The sequence below is a fragment of the Bos taurus genome, chromosome 10 (assembly GCF_002263795.3).
Source record: "Bos taurus isolate L1 Dominette 01449 registration number 42190680 breed Hereford chromosome 10, ARS-UCD2.0, whole genome shotgun sequence".
Lineage (NCBI taxonomy): Eukaryota > Metazoa > Chordata > Mammalia > Artiodactyla > Bovidae > Bos > Bos taurus.
The window spans coordinates 19,296,334-19,314,992 of NC_037337.1; the positions used below are offsets into that span (position 1 = coordinate 19,296,334).

The following is an 18,659-nucleotide window of genomic DNA, read 5'->3' on the forward strand; positions in this document are numbered from 1 at the left end:
TACTGACTCCCATCCCTCCAGTCCCAGAGAGAACCCGAAGCTCCTGCGGCCTGCGGTGGATGGTGCAGGGCATCGGCGATGGTTCAAGTTCAGGCGGTTCCCGGGACTGGTGGAGCAGTCGCTAATGCACCTCCACAGTTGCCAGGCCTGCGATCACAGAACTATATGCGCACCAGAGGATAGAAGCCCCACGTGGGGAGGCCGAGTGGGCGAGCGAGAAAGGAAAGTCTCCCGAGCCGTGAACGCGGAATAAAAGGTCGCCAGGCTTCCTGGGAGGTAAAGGACGTCCCAGGCCCAGGGAACTTCAGAAGCAAAAAAATGGAGACTTAAAACCACAGGCCCTTGTGATATGAAATGCTGTGGGGCAGAAAGGGGTTGGAATTAGGTAGTCAGAATGGCTCAGCTAGAGAATGCATCACAAGATTACAAAAATGGGAACTACTTATGACTGGGGAAAAGATGTGTACTTTCAGAGCAAGCTTGAGGCGACCCGTTTGCTGGCTCTTGAGTGGGTTCTTCTTTAGTGGTTAATAATCTCCCAGTAACTGCCCCCAGATCCCCTCCTCACAGACAAAAATGCCACAAACAGGCTAGGTCCTGTACTTAATGCAAGCGATAAGACATTGCTTGTACTTTGGTTGCAAACTGGAGAACACCCAGAGATGACAGGTCTTATACCCAGAGAGAAATTCTGCAGGGGTTTACATAGAAAGTCCGAGAATCAGGACTTAGTACAGTAGGAAATTGAAAATCAGCCCGAAGATTTGCATTTTAGAAATCTCATGTTGAGTGGTTGGATGGATAAGAAACCAGTGAGGGAGGCTTTTTTTTTTTTGGAATTGGAAGATAATGAGAGCTTTAATTCCTGCAGTGGGAAAGGAAGAGAGCTATAGATCCAGGAAAAGTGGGTATCTGGAAGCAGAGAGGTCAAGGGGCTTGAAGGCTGATCAGTGAGAACACAGATATTTATTGAATCAAGGACCCTGTCTTCTTTGTTCGCCACTGGATTATCAGAGCACAGTTGAATCCCTCACTGCAAAAGGAGATAAAAATAGTGCTGTTGTGAGGCATTATTTGGTTAGTAGGTAATTTTTTAATTATAAAATTGCATTTTAGAATTAGAAAAATGGTAAGATCAGGAAAATGAACTTTTAAAAATAAAAGTCTCTTAAAAATCACGATCACTTATATCTAGGCTTTAGGTACCTGTGAAAGTGAACGTTGCTCTATCATGTCCGACTCTTTGCAACACCATGGACTATACAGTCCGTGTAATTCTCTAGGCCAGAATACTGGAATGGGTAGCCTTTCCCTTCTCCAGGTATTTAGCAGTTATATATACATGGATCACTGGCTTCCCTGGTAGCTCAGTGGTAAAAAATCTGCCTGCAATGCAGGAGACCCAGGTTCTATCCCTAAGTTGGATAGATCTCCTGGAGGAGGGCATGGCAACCCACTCCAGTACTCTTGCCTGGAGAATCCCATGGACAGAGGAGCCTGGAGGGCTATAGTCCATAGGGTCGCACAGAGTCGAACACAACTGAAGGGACTAAGCAGTACCATCATACACACCTTACGTTGGGAAATCAAATAAATATTATCTCTCACTTTTTTTAACTTTTCAGGATTCATCAAGAAATTCCTCTTAGAAGGTCAGTTACGCTATTTAATAGAACAGAGCTTGTAGCAAAGGAAGTAGAAATTAGATCTCTCGGTTTCAGATCCTAATATTGCATATTTACACTAATTTCTATATTGCTTAAACCTAAATTTTCATCCTCACTAACAAATGCCTGAGTACTCCACCAGTTAGGAGTACCACTATTACCCAATTACTTAGGGAGGAGATCCAAGAACCATTGTCAGAAGAACCAAGTTCATAATCAGGTAGCTGTCCCACAGGATCGATAATTTTTTTTTTTTTTCAGGATCAATAATTTGGGGAGAGTTCAAAGCAAGTTAAAGGTGAGAGCAAGGTCAAAGTGGGGTTTCAGGACTGGGCAAGTGCCATAACTCCCCTTTCTGTGATACTCAACCTATGTCAGGAGAGAGAAGTAATTTACATAAAAGAGCCACAAAATGAAGAAGCTGGACCCAAATAAGGAGACTGTAAAAATTACTAATGAAAATACTTAGAGATTATTGTTGAGAGATACTCGCACAGAGTTGGACACGACTGAAGCGACTTAGCAGCAGCAGCATTCTAAACATATTCCAATTATTCCCTCTCTGACAAGTATATCAGACAATCAGAAAAGTAATAGACAATCATTAAAATTTTTAAAAAATCATCAGAGTCCAATTAAATATTCAGAGCCTAGCAGTAATAGTAGCAAAAATTAAAATTAATGGTTATTTAACATTATAAACTGTTCAGTTTTGTATATATACTACATTGCCATCAATTTTGACAGTGTGTACATGTCCATCCCAAACTCCCTAACTATCCCTTATATGAATAACAAAAACAATGACACAGATAATATGTATTATATATGATTGTTTTCTCTTTTTTTCTTTTTATTAAAGACAACTTAGATAAATAAAATATGATTTAACTTCCATATCTATGAAAGTGAAAACTGTTGTCGTGTCGGACTCTTTTCCACCCCATGGACTATACAGTCCATGGAATTCTCTAAACCAGAATACTGGAATGGGTAGCTGTTCCCTTCTCCAGGGGATCTTCCCAACCCAGGGATTGAACCAAGGTCGCTTGCATTGCAGGCGAATTCTTTACCAGCTGAGCCACAATATCTATAGCATCTAATAAAATTAGTTTATCTATCAGGAAAAGAATTCACTGTCAGACAGTGTATCCAGATTTTTGGCTCATAAAGTGGAATCATTAGTGTAGAAGGAGAGAGGCGGGAATGACTAATTTTGCCTGAGGAAGTCTTTCCAAGAGGAAATGATTTGAGCTGGCTTCCAAAACATGAGTTGGCAGGGAAGGAGCATGGGCAAAGCACAGAGGTGTGGAAGAAGATGGCATATTGAGCATAGGGTTTATGGGGATAGCTAAGGAGAAATGTGCCATGATGATCTCACTTCTACCATATTCCCTCTCCCTCAAGGCCTTTCCCACCTCCCACTCCCACCACCTACTTGAATGTCTAAACTTACATTTTACCACCCTGTCAATCTCTGGCTTCTCAAATTTGGGTAAGATACCATAGCCCTCTAAATTTTCCTCCATCAAAGCACTTATCTCAGTATTGTAATTGCCTGTCCATTTGTCTGAGTTCTCCACTAGTGTAAAAGTTCCTTAAAGGCAAATTCTGTATTTACTGCTGTATTCCTAGCCCTGGGCATATCTCCTTGGAACTCAACTTCAAAGACCCGGGAGATCCCAGCCTGCCCTACCTGCTGATTCTTTGTGAGTGGCAGGTAGAAGGGGAGGGACATCCAGAGAGGATACCTGGGAGGGACAGTAAGACTCTGGGAGAGTTTAGCAAAATAATAAAGAACCTGCCTGCCAGTGCAGGAGACCTAAGAGATAGGTTTGATCCCTCGGTTGGGAAGGTCCCCTGGAGAAGGAAGTGGCTACCCGCTCCAGTATTCTTGCCTACAGAATCCCATGAACAGAGGAACCTGGCAGGCTACAGTCCATAGGATTGCAAAGGATCAGACACGACTGAAGCGACTTAGCACAGCACTCAGTACAATAGTGCATAAAGAGAAATACTGACAAAATTACTTTAGAAAAAGTAGGCTGAAGCTGAGTGATAAAGTAAGGAAAGGAGGATATTCTTGATCAAGGTTCTGTGTACTGGATAAATGGTACCTGATTTATCTCTCACACCAGCTGTGTGAAATTATCATCCATATTTTACAGTCAAGGAAACGGGCTCTGAGAATTAAAATAATTTGACCAAGGTCCCATAGATAGTTGTCAGAACCAGTATTTGAACCCAAGTCTTCTATGCCAAAATCTATTGCTTTTATATCTATCATACTTACTTGAAAGCTAAGCTAAAGATTGTATTGAGATTTTATTCTTAAGTCTGTGGGAAGCTAGTGAAATGTCTTAGCTGAAGAGTAATGGGAAGAGAGTTGAAATTTGCTCAGGTCAGTTTGTTAACATAGGTAGGAGGAATTGAATGGGGAAAGTTGTGTGCAGGTAGATTAGGTCTGGGGTTGTTGACTCAGAGCTCTCTAAACAACTGACCATTCTCACGTGCTGTGGGGCTCAGAAAATGCAGGTTCACCTGGGAAGGATGATTTCACTTTTCTTTTCCCGTGTTGGCTAGCCAAACCAATGAGACTTAAGCTTTGTATAGTTTGTCAACATTGACAGAAGTGGAGATGGCCAAAATTGGCTATGCTCCGTGCCTCTCTTTATGCCCATTCCATATGAACTATATGGAAGCATCACTCCCTCTAATGCAGCCTGTTACCTCCAGCTTCTCCAGTGCTATGTCCAAAATTAAATTACGCTATCCAGTTCCCCACTACTAAACATTACAGTGTTCCTTGAGCTTACTAAAAATATTCTGTGTCCAGTTTGTCTTCGTTTTGAGCCTTATCTACTCTCTTACTTAGTCATATTGCTGTTCCAGTTATTTTTTCAGGCTTGTTGTTGTTTAGTCATTAAGTCATGTCCAACTCTTTGCGACCCCATGGACTGTAGCCCGCCAGGCTCCTCTGTCCATGGAATTTCCCAGGCAGTTATACTGGAGTGTGTTGCCATTTCCTCCTCCAGGGGATCTTCCTGACCCAGGGATAGAACCCGAGTTTCCTGCATTGGCAGGCGCATTCTTTACCACTGAGGCACCTGGGCAGCAACCCCTTTTCAGGCTTACCCCCTGATTCTTTTTGTTTAACATTTTTCTTTTTTAAAATATTTATTTAAAAAAAATATTTATTTGGCTGCGCCACATCTTGGTTGTGGCATGTGGGATCTTCGATCTTCATTGCAGCATGCAGGATCTTTAGTTGTGACATGTAGGATCTAGCTCCTCCACCAATTGCCTGGGTATATATTTACATGGGAGTTTTTCTTTAGTTTTAGAAAAACTAAAGCCCTGAGGGAACTTTCAACAGATCTGAGCAGAAGGAGTGACAGTGGGGAAGAGGGATATGGGTCAAATGCAGTGATGTTTCAAATACAAAGTGACCAAACTCAGCAGCTAACTGAGGGAAGCGGGGATGGGGACAAGTGAAAGAGGAGAGAAAAAGGTGCACCAGTCTGGTCTCCCGAGGAAATGATGGGGCCACTGACTGAATACAAAATGAAGCGCCAGTTTTGGAAAAAAGATGAACTCTGAGACATGCTGCATGGGGGAGACTGAAGGACAGCAGAGTTAAAATGTCTAGGAGGGCCAAGGAAATACAGGCTGGGAGCTCAAAAGAGAGCTCTGGGCATCATCTGCTCAAAGATAATAGTTGAGATCATAAAAATAGTCAAGAGAAAATGGGAAAATGGAAGGAAGACTAAAAAATAGGGGAAAAGAAGACTCTGGTAAGAGAACTATGTGAGGGATAAAAGGAACACAGAGGGGATATAGTGATTAGTAGGCTAGACTGAGATCAGAGATGTAGATAAGGGTAAGGGCTTACCTGAGCATTTGTTTTTAGTTGCTTTAAATTTTTATTTATTTGTTTTTGGCTGTGCTGGGTCTTTGTTGCTGCAGGGGCTTTTCTGTAGTTGCAGAGAGCAGGGGCTGCTCTCTATTTGGTGGTGCTTGGGCTACTCATTGCAGTGGCTTTTCTTGTTGCAGAGCACAGGCTCTGGGGCACGGACTTCAGTAGTTGTGCCAAGTAGGTTCTAGAGCACACGTTCAGTAGTCGTGGTGCACGGGTTTAGCTGCTCTGCGACATGTGGAATCTTCCCAGATCAAGGATTGAACCCACATCTCCTGCATTGGTTGGTGGATTCTTTACCACTGATCCCACCAGAGAAGCTTACCTCCTAACTTTAAAATACAAATGTGTCATAAGAAGCTCTCACAGTCAAAATACATTGATTTTATCTCCATGACATGCCTTTTGCTTGCAAGGAATATAGGGACTCATGTTATTTCAGGGGAAAGGAGGTCTACTGAAGTGATATACATAACAACCCAGACAAGAAGAAAAACCAGACTTCAGAATGGGCCGAAATTAAGGGCCTGACTACCCCCTCATCTCCCTCTCTCTTACGACTTATGTTCTCCGAGTATCCACTCCTCTGGTCAGTTTTCTCTTTGCTTGTCAAGTTACTGGAACTTCCTTATAATCTCTAATTCCCCTGTGACTTGACATTTATTGCACAACACCCAAAACTTTCCATGACTTTACAGCTCGAGAATCCTCTCATTCTTCTATCTGTTCCTCTGGGATCCTGCTATTTTCTAAAACTCTGTGCAAATCAAGATTTTTTTTTTTTTTTTTTCATTTTTCTTACTTTTCTTGCCTTGTCGTGCAGCTTGCAGGATCTTAATTCCCTGGTGAGGGATGGAACCCGGGTCCTGGGCAGTGAGCACATCCAGTCCTAATCACCGGATTACCAGGGAAGTCCCAAATCAAGATTCTTCTGATCTCCCTGGAAGAATAGTGTACATGTTTCATAATTTAACCAGTTACCTACGATGCACCTAGGTTGCTTCCAAGTTTTCTCAGTTAAACAGACAGTGCTACAATGACATTTGTACATTGTACATTGTACCCTCTACAATTTTTAGAGGGTACTGGTTGCCAAGCTACTGTGTTTTCATCCTTTCTCACCATCAATACCTTGCTTTTCATTTGGAAATTTGATCCGTCAGTTTGGTAGCTTGGATGAGGCTGAGCTAGCCCTGGTTTAAGCCACGTAATTAGGGTTACCTCCCCCACCCCCTCAGTATAAACACTGAGAAGCGTAGGATAAGAATGTACATTTCCACCAATAATGTGTGAAAATGCCTACTTCATTACTGTCTTCCAACATTAGTATTTACCTTTTCATTGCTACTGTTGATGCCTTGAAATCAATTTTTAGCTCTAGCAAGATGCATGACTTCTACATCATTATAGAAAAAGAAGCTGGATCATTCTGGAAAAAATAAGGAGATATAGGACAAAGTAACATGAATATATAATTAACCAAAAATACAAAGAATAAAAGGATAGAAATAAGCCCAAACTATCTAGACCTATGTAAATAGGTTAAAGTGAAAGTGGCTTTGTGGTGTCCGACTCTTTGAAACCCTCTTTGAAACTATATACAGTCCATGGCATTCTCCAGGCCAGAATACTGGAGTGGGTAACCTTTCCCTTCTCCAAGGGATCTTCCCAACCCAGGGATCAAACCCAGGTCTCCCACACTGGAGGCGGATTCTTTACCAGCTGAGCCACCAGGGAAGCCCAGGAATACAGGAATTGGTGGCCTATTCCTTCACCAGCGGATCTTCCTGACCCAGAAGCCAAATCAGGGTCTCCTGCATTGCAGGCAGATTCTTTAAATACCCCCATTAAAGGACAAAGACTCTCAAATTGAGCCAAAAAAAAAAAGCCTAAATGTTATTGTTAAGAGACCTTTTATTTTGTTTATTTAATTTTTGGTGCCTAGACAGGGACTTACCTCGACCCTCAGATTAAAAGTCTGATGCTTTACCAGCTGAGCTACCCAGGCTGTTAAGAAACATTTTAGATGAAGTCTGAAAGAATGGTCAGAGATATACCACAAGAATGCAGACAAAAAGGGAGCAAGGATGGCATTTATTAACATGTGAAAAGAACTCAAGACACACACAAAATTGAATGAAACAAAGATAAATATTTTTAATGATAAAAGGTACAATTCACAAAGAAGATAGACATCAGAAACCATTAGACACTTAACAACAAAGAAACAAATATGCCTAAAGCAAAAATCAGAATAAATATAAGGGAAAAGAAAAAATTATAATCATAGTGAGACATATTAACATTTCTCTGAGAATATTGTATCAAGTGCAGAAAAAAATAAGAACATCTCGAATGATGTCATTAGTAATTTAAATATAATAGATTTAGAATCTTATATCCTCCACAAATATATAAAAATTTTGTATCTCATATGTTATTAGCTGTCCATAGGACATTTAGAAAAACTGGCAAAAATGTAAACATTACAAAAAGTAAAATTCTTTTTCTTCTTACTCAAAGTTTTCCAACTCATTTTATTTTGCAGTGTTTTTTTTCTTACTCAGAGCTTTCCAACACATTTTATTTTGCAGTTTTCAAGTAGAATTCTTATAGGATAGGTTCTTTGACCATAATATATAAAAATTGAGGAGGAAAAATCTAAACATGTAGATATATTTTTAAGATTCTAAATAATTCTCAGGCCAACTATAAAAACAAATATGTGGTGTCCCAAAGACGAAAGAACAAGGTGAACAAGGAGGATCTTGGAATACAGGAACAGAAAAAAACCAGAACTTTATCGTCCTTCCCTCCCCCAGGTTGTTAACTATTGAAGAATCTTTAGGCTCTCCTGAGCAGTATAACCTGTTTCCCCTCCTACCCCAAATAGGGAGAAGGTATTTGCTTTACTCTTCCCTCACCCAGTATACTATCCCACTCCTTGTACCTGGGCTATAATAATGGACCAAGGGCCCATGTTCAATGTCGGCTCTCCCAGACTATCAGGAAGCCGGCCTACTGTGCCAGTAGCGACTCTCCCGTCCCCCACTCTAATAAACTTTATTCTCCTTTCATTCTGCCTCGTGTCTGGAGTTCTTTTCCAACCCTGGCATGGACCACAGCAAAATACTCCTAGAAGCGTATCAGAAGAAGAATGTCTCCTGTCCAAACATTTTATTACAGGAATGCAAAACTAGTTAAACGATAGAAAATGCATTAAGGCAGTGTTTGTATTAAATAGCTTGAAAAGAGAAGGACCATATTCTAGAAGTTAAGAAGGAAGTTGATATGGCTATTCTAAATTAGACATCTTGATGAAACAGAAATAGAATGGAACTTCTTTAACAAGAAAATGAATGTACATATGCAACAAAAGGCAATAGAGTTTGTTCCGTGAAAGTGAAGAGTAAGATAAGGATGTCACTATCACATGTATACCCGTGGCGGATTCATTTTGATGTTTGGCAAAACTAATACAATTATGTAAAGTTTAAAAATAAAATAAAATTTTAAAAAACTGTTTAATCAATGAAATAAGACACATTTTGTAAAGGAAGAGACAGAATTATCATCATTTGCAGATGATAACGATGTCTACTTAGAAAATTCAAGAATCATCCAACGAAACTATTAGAATGAAAATAATTTCAGTCAAGACCTGATAAAAGATAAATAGAAAAAGAAAGCTTTTATATTTATATGTTAGCAATAACGAATTATGAAGTCAAATGGAAAATTTTGGTTCACAAAAGCAAGTAGGTTAATGTATGTGAAACACGTAGCACAGTTCCTAGTAGATAATGTTATATGAATAATCTGTAACAATAAAATACTGATTTTATAGATTCCTAGAGGTGAAATTACCAAGACAAAAGATACATTTTTAAGATTCTTGATTTTAAAAAATATGTATCTAACTTTTTATTAAAGTATAATATGCATATTAGAACTCATAGAACATCTCCAGCACTCCAAAAGTCCCCTGCGTGTCCCCTCTTTGTCCCTAGTCATTTTCCTCCCAAGGGTATCTCTTTTTTAAAAATTATTCTTTTAATAGAAGATTGATTTTTCTTTTTTTAGATATTTATTAATTTATTTATTTGGCTGCACCGGGTCTTAATTGTGGCATGTGGGATCTTTAATCTTCCTTGCGACATGCGGGATCTTTAGTTGCAGCATGTAGGATTTTTTTTTTATATATAGTTTCAGCATTTGAACTCTTAGTTGTGGCATGCAGGATCTAGTTCCCTGACCAGGGATCGAATCCGGGGCCCCCTGCATAGGGAGCATGGAGTCTTAGTCACTGGAGCACCAGGGTTGTTCTGGCACGATATTTCTGACTTCTGACCACACTGATTAGTTTTGCTAGGTTTACACTTTATTTGAGTGGAATCATACCTATGTACCCTTTAAGTCTGGCTTCTTTTGCTCAGCATTACATTTATGAGATTTATTCATATTTCTCATGTGCTTGTAGATTACTCATATTGCTTTATAGTATTTCTTTGCATGAATTTACCATAAGTTTCATTCTTCTACCCAACTACTAGTACTTTCCCGTTGGGGGCTATTATGAAAAGTACTAAAAAAAAAAGCACTGCTGGGAGCACACATGGCATGTATGATGCCTGTCTTTTGGTGGACCTGAGGACAGTGTCCTTTTGCACACCTACCCTACCCACGGCTTCCCAGGCGGTGCAGTGGCAAAGAATCCGCCTGCCAATTCAAGAGATGCATGAGATGCAGTTTCAGTCCTGGTCCGGAAGATCCTCTAGGGAAGGAAATGGCAATGCACACCAGTTTTCTTGCCTGGAAAATTCCATGGACAGAGGAGCCTAGCAGGCTACACTACAGTCCATGGGGTCGAAAAGAGTTGGACACAACTGAGTGACTGAGCACACTCACACACTAGATTGAAAAGGGAATGTGCTTATTCACCTCCAGAAGATACTGCCAAGCAGCTTTTCAATGTGACTATACCAATTTACACACCAAAAGACATATGAGAGTTCCAGTTGCTGCCCATACTTGCTGATACTTTTTCATTTGAGCCATTCTGATGGAAGTGTAGTGTTATTGCATTATAGTTTTAATTTGCATTTTCCTGATGACTAATGAAGTTGAGCTCCTTTTTATACATTTATTGCCCATTTTGATATCTTGCAAAGCATCAATTGCCATTTTCCTAGTTTGCTTTATTTCCTATTGATTTGTAAGAGTTTTTTTTTTTTTTTTGTCTGAATCAAGTCTTAGTTGTGGCACACAGGGTCTTCTGTTGTGGCGCATGGACTCTCTAGTTGTGGCTTAGTTGCACCTCGGCATGTAGGATCTTAGTTCCCTGAGCAGGGATTGAACTCTCATCCCCTGCATTGCAAGGTGGATTCTTAAACACTGGACCACCAGGGAAGTCCCTTGAAAGAGTTCTTAATATACACTTGCTACAAACCCTTTGTTAGATATAAGAGTTGCAATATTTTACCCCATTCTGTGGATTGTCTTTTTACTCTCTCAATGGTATCTTCTGGTGAATAGAAGTTCATAATTTCAGTATTATCTATCAAAAATTTCCTTTGTAGTTAGCACTTTTTCATGTCTTGTTTTTTTCCAACCAAAATTGTTTTTTCAGTACCATAAACTTATTTTAAAATCTTTTTCTCTATGACTAAATACACAATTGTAATAAAAGTAATGTGTTTTTCTGTTGTCAAGATGGGTGTGTGCTAAGTCACTTCAGTTGTGTCCAACTCTTTGCAACCCCGTGGACTGTAGCCAGTTTCCTCTGTCCATGGGATTCTCCAGGCCAGAATACTAGAGTGAGTTCCCATGTCCTTCTCCAGGGGATCTTCCCAACCCAGGGATGGAACCCACATATCTTATGTCTCCTGCATTGGCAGGCAGGTTCTTTACAACTAGTGCCACCTTTGATGCCAAGATGGGTAGAATATGTTAAAATCCACCTACTGGATTTTCTTTAAATAGTCCTCCAAAGCATCCTGATAAAAGGCAGGAAGTTTTCACTTTTGCTTTTGTGAAAGGACCCAGAATGCTTTAAGTGCAAATGTGCCTGGCTAGTAATGACATGTATTATGTCTCTCACATTTTTATCATTGGTTCTTCTGTCGAAAGTTCTCTTGTGAAATACCACATGTTGTATTTTTCAAACATACGAATATCCAGGGGAAGGAACATCATCCTTCTGCTGCTATGATAGTACATTGCTCTTTTTGTGTGTGATGCAAGGACTTCTCATTGCAGTGGCTTCTCTTGTTCCCCAATATGGGGCTCTAGGGCACACAGGCTTCACTAGTTGTGGCACGAGGGCTCAGTAGTAGCAGCTCCTGGGCTCTAGAGCACAATCTCAATAGTTGTGGCATATAGGCTTAGTTGCTCCATGACATGTGGGATCTTCCTGGACCAGGAATCAAACCTGCATTGGCAGGGGGATTCCTTTACCGTTGAGCTTTTGAGAAGGCCGATAGTACTTTGCTCTTAAGCATATGACAATACCTTGTGCTTTTCCAGTGTAATTTGCAGCGAGATCTGCACCGAGGCTCTGTATACCCAGTATTTCCAGTGTTAAATAAGGAAGAGAGCTCTGTGTGTTTTCATCATAATTTTCCAGTTTCCACATGTTATTGTATACTTTGTCATCCAATTTTTTTCTTCTTCATCAATGATTTTTAGAAGCCATTTTTGATCAGATTATGTCTTTTGACAGCAGCCTCCCATCCACTTTTCCCTCTCAGTGATCAGTGTCTTTTGACAGCAGCTTCCCATCCACTTTTCCCTCTCAGTGATCGGTGTTGGGGCCTGGTTTTCCATCCTTGCTGGGGCTGTGTGAAGTCAGTCTGGGGCCCAGAAACAGGGCCTGCTTTGCTGGTGCGCAGACCTTCCACAGCTCAATAGCCACAGACTGATGGGGTGGATTATCACAGTATATATAGTCCACAGTTTTGTTTTGTTTTTCAAAACTGCATTCGCATCAGTCCAATTGTTTTCTCAGAGACCGAGTCTTTAACCAGCCTGATCTAGTTCTGCATTGAATTCACTCAATGCAAGAGCAGAGCTCTGGGATTCTGCAGGGAGCAACAGGGAACATAAGTAGCCATCATGGTATTGTTTCCACAGCAGCTCCAGGTAGTAGCAGCCTATGCGCAATCCACTCGCTCTACTGGCCATGGCCATGCTCCCCTTGGGTCCCATGAGTCTGGAAGGTGGAGGCGGTAGCACACAGTGGGGATCCCAAATTGTTGCTGTTCTTTTTTTTTTTTTTGGCTGTACCTCGTGGCATCTTGGTTCCTTGACACCCGCCCCTTGCGTTGGAAGCATGGAGTCTTAACCACTGGATCACCAGGCAAGTCCCCCAAACTGTTTCTTAAAGTAGGTGAATTGCAATATACACAGTCATTGTTGTTCAGTCACTAAGTCATGTCTGACTCTGCGACCCCATGGACTGCGGCATGCCAGACTTCCCTGTCTTTCACTATTTCCCAGAGTTTGCTCAAACTCATGTCTATTGAGTCGGTGATACCATCCAACCATCTCATCCTCTGTCTCCCCTTTCTCTTTCTGCCCTCAATTTTTCCCAGCATCAGGGTCTTTTCCAATGAGTCGGCTCTTTGCATCAGGTGGCCAAGGTATTGGAACTTCAGCATCAGTCATTAGATGTGAATAAATGCTTGTTTTGTCATATTCATCCCAGGCTTTAGCAAGTTCCCAGCTGGCCTGAACATCTTGCCTTTTGGTAGTACTGAGACTTGAATGGTGCCTGACTTACTCCTTTACTAGCTAGAGAGTTGCATCATTTACCAAATCAGATACTGTTCATAAAATGCCCACCTTACATCAATAGCATCTCTTTGGTAATGTGCTTCTCCAGGGCTACTTCTGGAGGGGCAAGAGGTGACACATTCTTTCCATTAACATATGTATTTCATGTCTCAGAGCGGCCTGTGCCAAGACTGTGCTTGAGGAATCTTGGAAACACAGTTTAAAAATAATAATAGATAGTATTTAGCAAGCACTTATTAATTGCTCACTATAAATAGTTCATTTATCATTAATATCAATATCCATCAATAATAATATTTATTGTGCAGTTATTAAGGCACTATGCTAAGAGCTTTGTGCGTGTTATCCCATTTCATCTTCATAGTAATTCTGTGAGGCAGGAAGTCTTTTTATCCCAGTTTTAGAGATGAAGGAACTGAGGTTCAGTAAGGTTAAGGAAATTTCCCCAAGGAATTTTGCCTTTAAGTGTTCTAACTAAGTAAATGCCCAAACAGGATAGAAATGCAGGTCTGCCTATTCACAGCCTATATTAGCTCTCTGGTCATACATGTGTATCTAACAGACATGCTGTACAAGCCAGTTTGATGCAGCTGGAAAAGTCTTTCCTATAATTGTTGCAGTAAGGTTAGAATATTCCAGCAATTAAAACTTCACAATACTACTCTCCCAAGTCATCCCACCCTCCCCTTCTCCTTCTGCATCCACAAATCCATTCTCTACATCTGTGTCTCTATTCCTGCCCTCCAAACGGGGTAACCACTACTATGGATAAAATAGATAGTGGGAAGCTGCTATTTAGGAGGGAGCTCAGCTCAGGGCTCTGTGATGACCTACGGGGGTGGGGTGGGAGGTGGGAGGGAGACTCAAGAGGGAGGGGATGGATGTTTACATATAGCTGATTCACTTTGTTGTACAGCAAAAACTAACACAACATTGGAAAGCAATTATACTCTGACAAAAGATAAATAAATAAAAAGCACTGAAAAAAGCTTCAGAATACAATTGCATAGCCTGGCATAAAAGACTCTTTGTGATGTCATGCCCCCACCTCCCCCCGTAACAGAACCACTCTGCTTATAGTGCCTTCAGAACGTCATGATATTTGTGGCTTTCTGCCTTGAGACATACTATTCTGTTTCACATGCCCTTCCACTCAATTTGTCAAATTCCTTTAAAATTCAGCTTAGACAGTGTCTTTTCCATCTAAACCTCCATCTAAACATCTAAATCTTCCTTAATTTCCCTCTGACAGCATTAACTCTTCTGTTCTCTGTATCAACCTCTTGCGTGCATGCTAGGTTGCTTCAGTCATGTCGACTCTTTGCAACCCTGTGGACTATAGCCCACCAGGCTCCTCCATCCGTGGGATTCTCCAGGCAAGAATACTGGAATGAGTTGTCATGCCCTCCTTCAGGGATCTTTCCAACCCACAGATCAAATCCCCGTCTCTTACACCTCCTGCATTGCAGGCAGGGTAGCTCAGCTGGTAAAGAATCTGCCTGTGATGCAGGAGACCCCAGTTTTATTCCTGGGTTTGTAAGATCCCCTGGAGAAAGGATAGGCTACCCACTTCTTGGGCTTCCCTGGTGGCTCAGCTAGTGAAGAGTCCACCTGCAATGCGGGAGACTTAGATTTGATCCCTGGGTTGGGAAGATCCCCTGGATGAGGGAAAGGCTTACCTACTCCAGTATTCTGGCCCGTAGAATTCCATGGATTGTATAGTCCATGGGGTTGAAAACACGACTGAGCAACTTTCACTTCATTAGAGGGGCTGATGGGCTTCCTAGGTAGGGCACTACTGGTAAAGAAGTGAAGTGAAAGTTGCTTAGTCTTGTTCGACTCTTTGCAACCCCATGGACTATACAGTCCTTGGAATTCTCCAGGCCAGAATACTGGAGTGGGTAGCCTTTCCCTTTGCCAGGGGATCTTCCCAAACCAGGGATTGAACCCAGGTCTCCTGCATTGCAGGTGGATTCTTTACCAACTGAGCTAGCCAGGAAGCCCCTCTACTTAATATGAAACTGTGTTGCTCACTCATTCATTCAACATGAAATACTATTCTTTTCAGGCAGTAGGCTAAGTTTTAGGAGACAGAGTTAATTAACACTTTTGGAGGAGGACTATATGCTAAAGCACGGACAAAAACTAGCTGTTAATAGTAGCTCTCACCGGCTGAAATAAAGAATCGGTTTCCACAAGTTGGGATGGGTGGGGAGAGCATACGGTAGGAGAAAAGTGTGCTGGGACATTCTGATTCAGCCCAAACTTTGGAAAACAAGAGCTGGTGATCCAGTTGGGCATTTACTGGGATCAAAGTTCATGCTGTGGAACAGGGTGACATCTGTTCAGCATCTTGGGTTGGTTTTGAGCCCTTGTGGGGAAAGGAGTTAGGACCAATGCTGAGAGTTGTCTGAAAAGGAGACTTTGAGATACTCCGGGCGTATGTTGTGCTGGCTGTGGAACCAGGGAAAGGCTATTCTCCTCAATTCCACGTGGAACTCAACACTGCTGTGTTATCTTGATGGTAGCTTTCAACACATTGGCTGGTAGCCCCCTGGGGTAGGGACACTGGCATTTTCACAGAGCCCTGTCTGCAGTGGCCATGGCAGAGGCTATGAGTAGAAGACATTGAAGAGGGGAAACTAGAGCAAAAAAGGAAGAAAAAGGTGGATGCTGAATGAAGGACTATGGCTGATAGACTGATTCCTGCATCTATTAAGACACACCTGAGGTCTTCCACTTAAAATTGGGGCAAGAATATGAATTCTGAACTGCTGAGATATCTCTATACATAACATATTTATATTCTGATCAGATATATAATCTTAAATTATAACCACAAATTATTAAGTCCTGGAGACATCAGAGTACACTTTTTAATTTGTTTTTAGGGAACTACATCTCATTTATCTTTATGTCCCAGGACCTATCACAAAACTTGACATGTAGCAACTGGTGACAAAATATTTGTGGATTTATTTAACAAAGGAGTTGGGAGAGGTCAGAAAAGGAGGGTGCAGAGCATCACACATACGTGCACATGCTGAACACTTGAGGATTTCTTCTCAATCTGACCAGACCCAGAATATGAAGCAGAAATGGAATCTGTGCCAAGGGGTTTCTAGCCCCCTTTGAATTCTGCCCAGTGTGTATGAGGACGTACCGAGACAAGTTCCGTGGCAGTTAGAAAGTGAACTGGCTGCCAAGATGGAGAGGGAGGAGCAAACAGTCTTCACCTTCTACTATCCCGAGGTTCCCAAAGTCAAGGGGGACCGGAGATACCGAAGGGTGAGGAGATGCCTAGTTGTAGTTCAATGGGAAGAAGAGGACTTGTTTAGAGGTGGGTCTAGACAGAGTGTCCTAAAGATAGGTAAAAGATGACCCTGACCGTTTTTTATGGAAGGGGTAGGGAGAGATGTCCTAGGCTCACATGTGGGGGTACTTGAGGTAGAGAAGAGCAGGAGACCCCGGGGAGTAAGGGTTATCTTCTTGGGTAGGCAATATCTCCCTCATCCCTCGCCCTTGTAGCCTACCCTCCCCACCCAACATCCGAGTGCCTTGATGCCACCCCAGAGGCGACAGCAGCATGTGGATCAGACACACACCTACATCCGAATGTTCTGTGGCAGCCTCTGTGGCTTTAGCCTCCTAGTGCTGATCTGCATGTCCCCACTGAACTGGGTGCAGTTCCTGGTGATCAATGATGGCCTTGAGCTCTACGCAGGACTCTGGATCCCATGCAACCATGAGCTGTGCTGGAGCCACACACCCAAGCCACCCTGTGAGTGTCACTGAATTGAATGCTGCAGGCCCCACAGTTCCAGAATTTTCTGCCACATTGGCTCTTCATCTTTTTTCCTCCAAGATCTTTTGACCTTCACCTCTCTGAGTCCAGAAGGGATCTCAGCCGGACTGTGAACATGGACGTCCTTTTCTCTGATATCCTCAGTGTACCCTTTCTCCTTCATACCTCAGGTCATTTCCTCTTCTAAATTATGAGCTGATAGCCTTTTCCTCTCTGTGAAGAACTTGTTTGTCATTTATGAGCTGTTCTTGTGATGCAAGGAGATTGTTAGTCTAATGTGGTTTGCAGAAATAGGAGTGCTGGATCATAACTGGAAGATACAGCAAAGTGTCTCAGCCTCCGTCAGTTTTAACTTTCAAGGTCAGTTCGTTCTGCTAACTGTAGAAGAGAAGTTGAATGCGTGTCAGATATGTAGTATAACAAATGCCAGATATTTAGAGAATAAATTGTCAAATTTGTGTGAATTTAAGTAAATCTGAAGATGCAACACATAATATTAAAAAATAAATTTCTAGGGGAACTTCCCTAGTGGTACAGTAGCTAACAGTCCCAATGCAGGGGGCCCAGGTTCAATCCCCGGTCAGGCTACAAGATCCCACATGCCACAACTAAGACCTGGCACAGCCCCCAAAATAAATATATTAAAAATAAATTTCTAGGGCTAGAAGATACCATATGCAGGAAGTTTTTCAACCAGAACTAAGACTTAGAGGAAAGCTAAAACTGTACTATACAGTTTCCCCGACATCCACCAAGAGATACATTTATACAAAAGAAACAGGTACTGTGAAAGAAAGCACACACGAGTAAAGTGTTTATTTCTCTGAAGATGAACAGGAATCCAAGATCTGGGGGGAGGGGGCATCTATCCAACCCTGAAGTGGAGTATCACCTGTTTGGCATGGACTCTTATTTAGTATGGGTTTCCCAGGTAGCTCTAGTGGTAAAGAACCCACCTGCCAATGCAAGAGGCATAAGACATAGGGGTTCCATCCCTGGAGGAGGGCATAGCAACCCCAGTATCCTTGACTGGAGAATCCCATGGACAGAGGAGTGTTGGTGGGCTACAGTCCATAGGGTCGCAAAGAGACATAACTGAAGCAACTTAGCATCCACGCACACATATTTAGTATCTGGAACTAAGGGGTAGGATCCTAAAATGAGATCTTCAGAAGGAACTAAAATGAAAGGCAAGCAGACAATTCAACTGCATCTTCAACTAAAACTAAAAACTAGAGAAAATAATTGTAACAAATATGAAAGAAGGTTAATGGCCTTAATATATATTGGATGATATACAAGTTTTTATTATAATAAATAAAATACCTACATAAATAAATTTTTTGGAAATAATTTACAAAACAGACACTGCAGATGTCTAACAAACATAGAAAAAATTACTTTAACCTCAATCCATCATTAAAGAACAGCAAATCAAATGAACAATGAGATAGGATGTTGAGCCATGATATTAACA

General features: G+C 41.6%; 1 protein-coding gene and 2 long non-coding RNA genes across 5 annotated transcripts in view; 2 read left to right on the plus strand and 1 right to left on the minus strand.

Annotated features, from left to right (window-relative positions):
• LOC132346342 (uncharacterized) lies at positions 1 to 8,660 on the plus strand. Its single transcript, XR_009496145.1, has 2 exons — positions 1 to 276; positions 1,929 to 8,660. It is a non-coding gene; the product is annotated as an uncharacterized lncRNA (long non-coding RNA).
• LOC132346340 (uncharacterized) lies at positions 878 to 17,071 on the minus strand. Its single transcript, XR_009496143.1, has 4 exons — positions 16,983 to 17,071; positions 6,918 to 7,012; positions 6,386 to 6,523; positions 878 to 1,033 (listed from the first exon to the last, which is right to left on the minus strand). It is a non-coding gene; the product is annotated as an uncharacterized lncRNA (long non-coding RNA).
• TMEM202 (transmembrane protein 202) overlaps positions 15,941 to 18,659 on the plus strand; it is a 16,338-nt gene continuing 13,619 nt past the window's right edge. Inside the window, exons 1-2 of one of the 3 annotated variants that reach the window (XM_024997930.2) lie at positions 15,941 to 16,665; positions 16,906 to 17,158. In XM_024997930.2, coding sequence (XP_024853698.1) covers positions 16,585 to 16,665; positions 16,906 to 17,158 — 334 coding nt within the window. In that variant the 5' untranslated portion in view covers positions 15,941 to 16,584. The remainder of the gene's footprint in view (positions 16,666 to 16,905; positions 17,159 to 18,659) is intronic. The other 2 variants (XM_002690532.6, XM_059890775.1) reach the window with 2 other exon arrangements.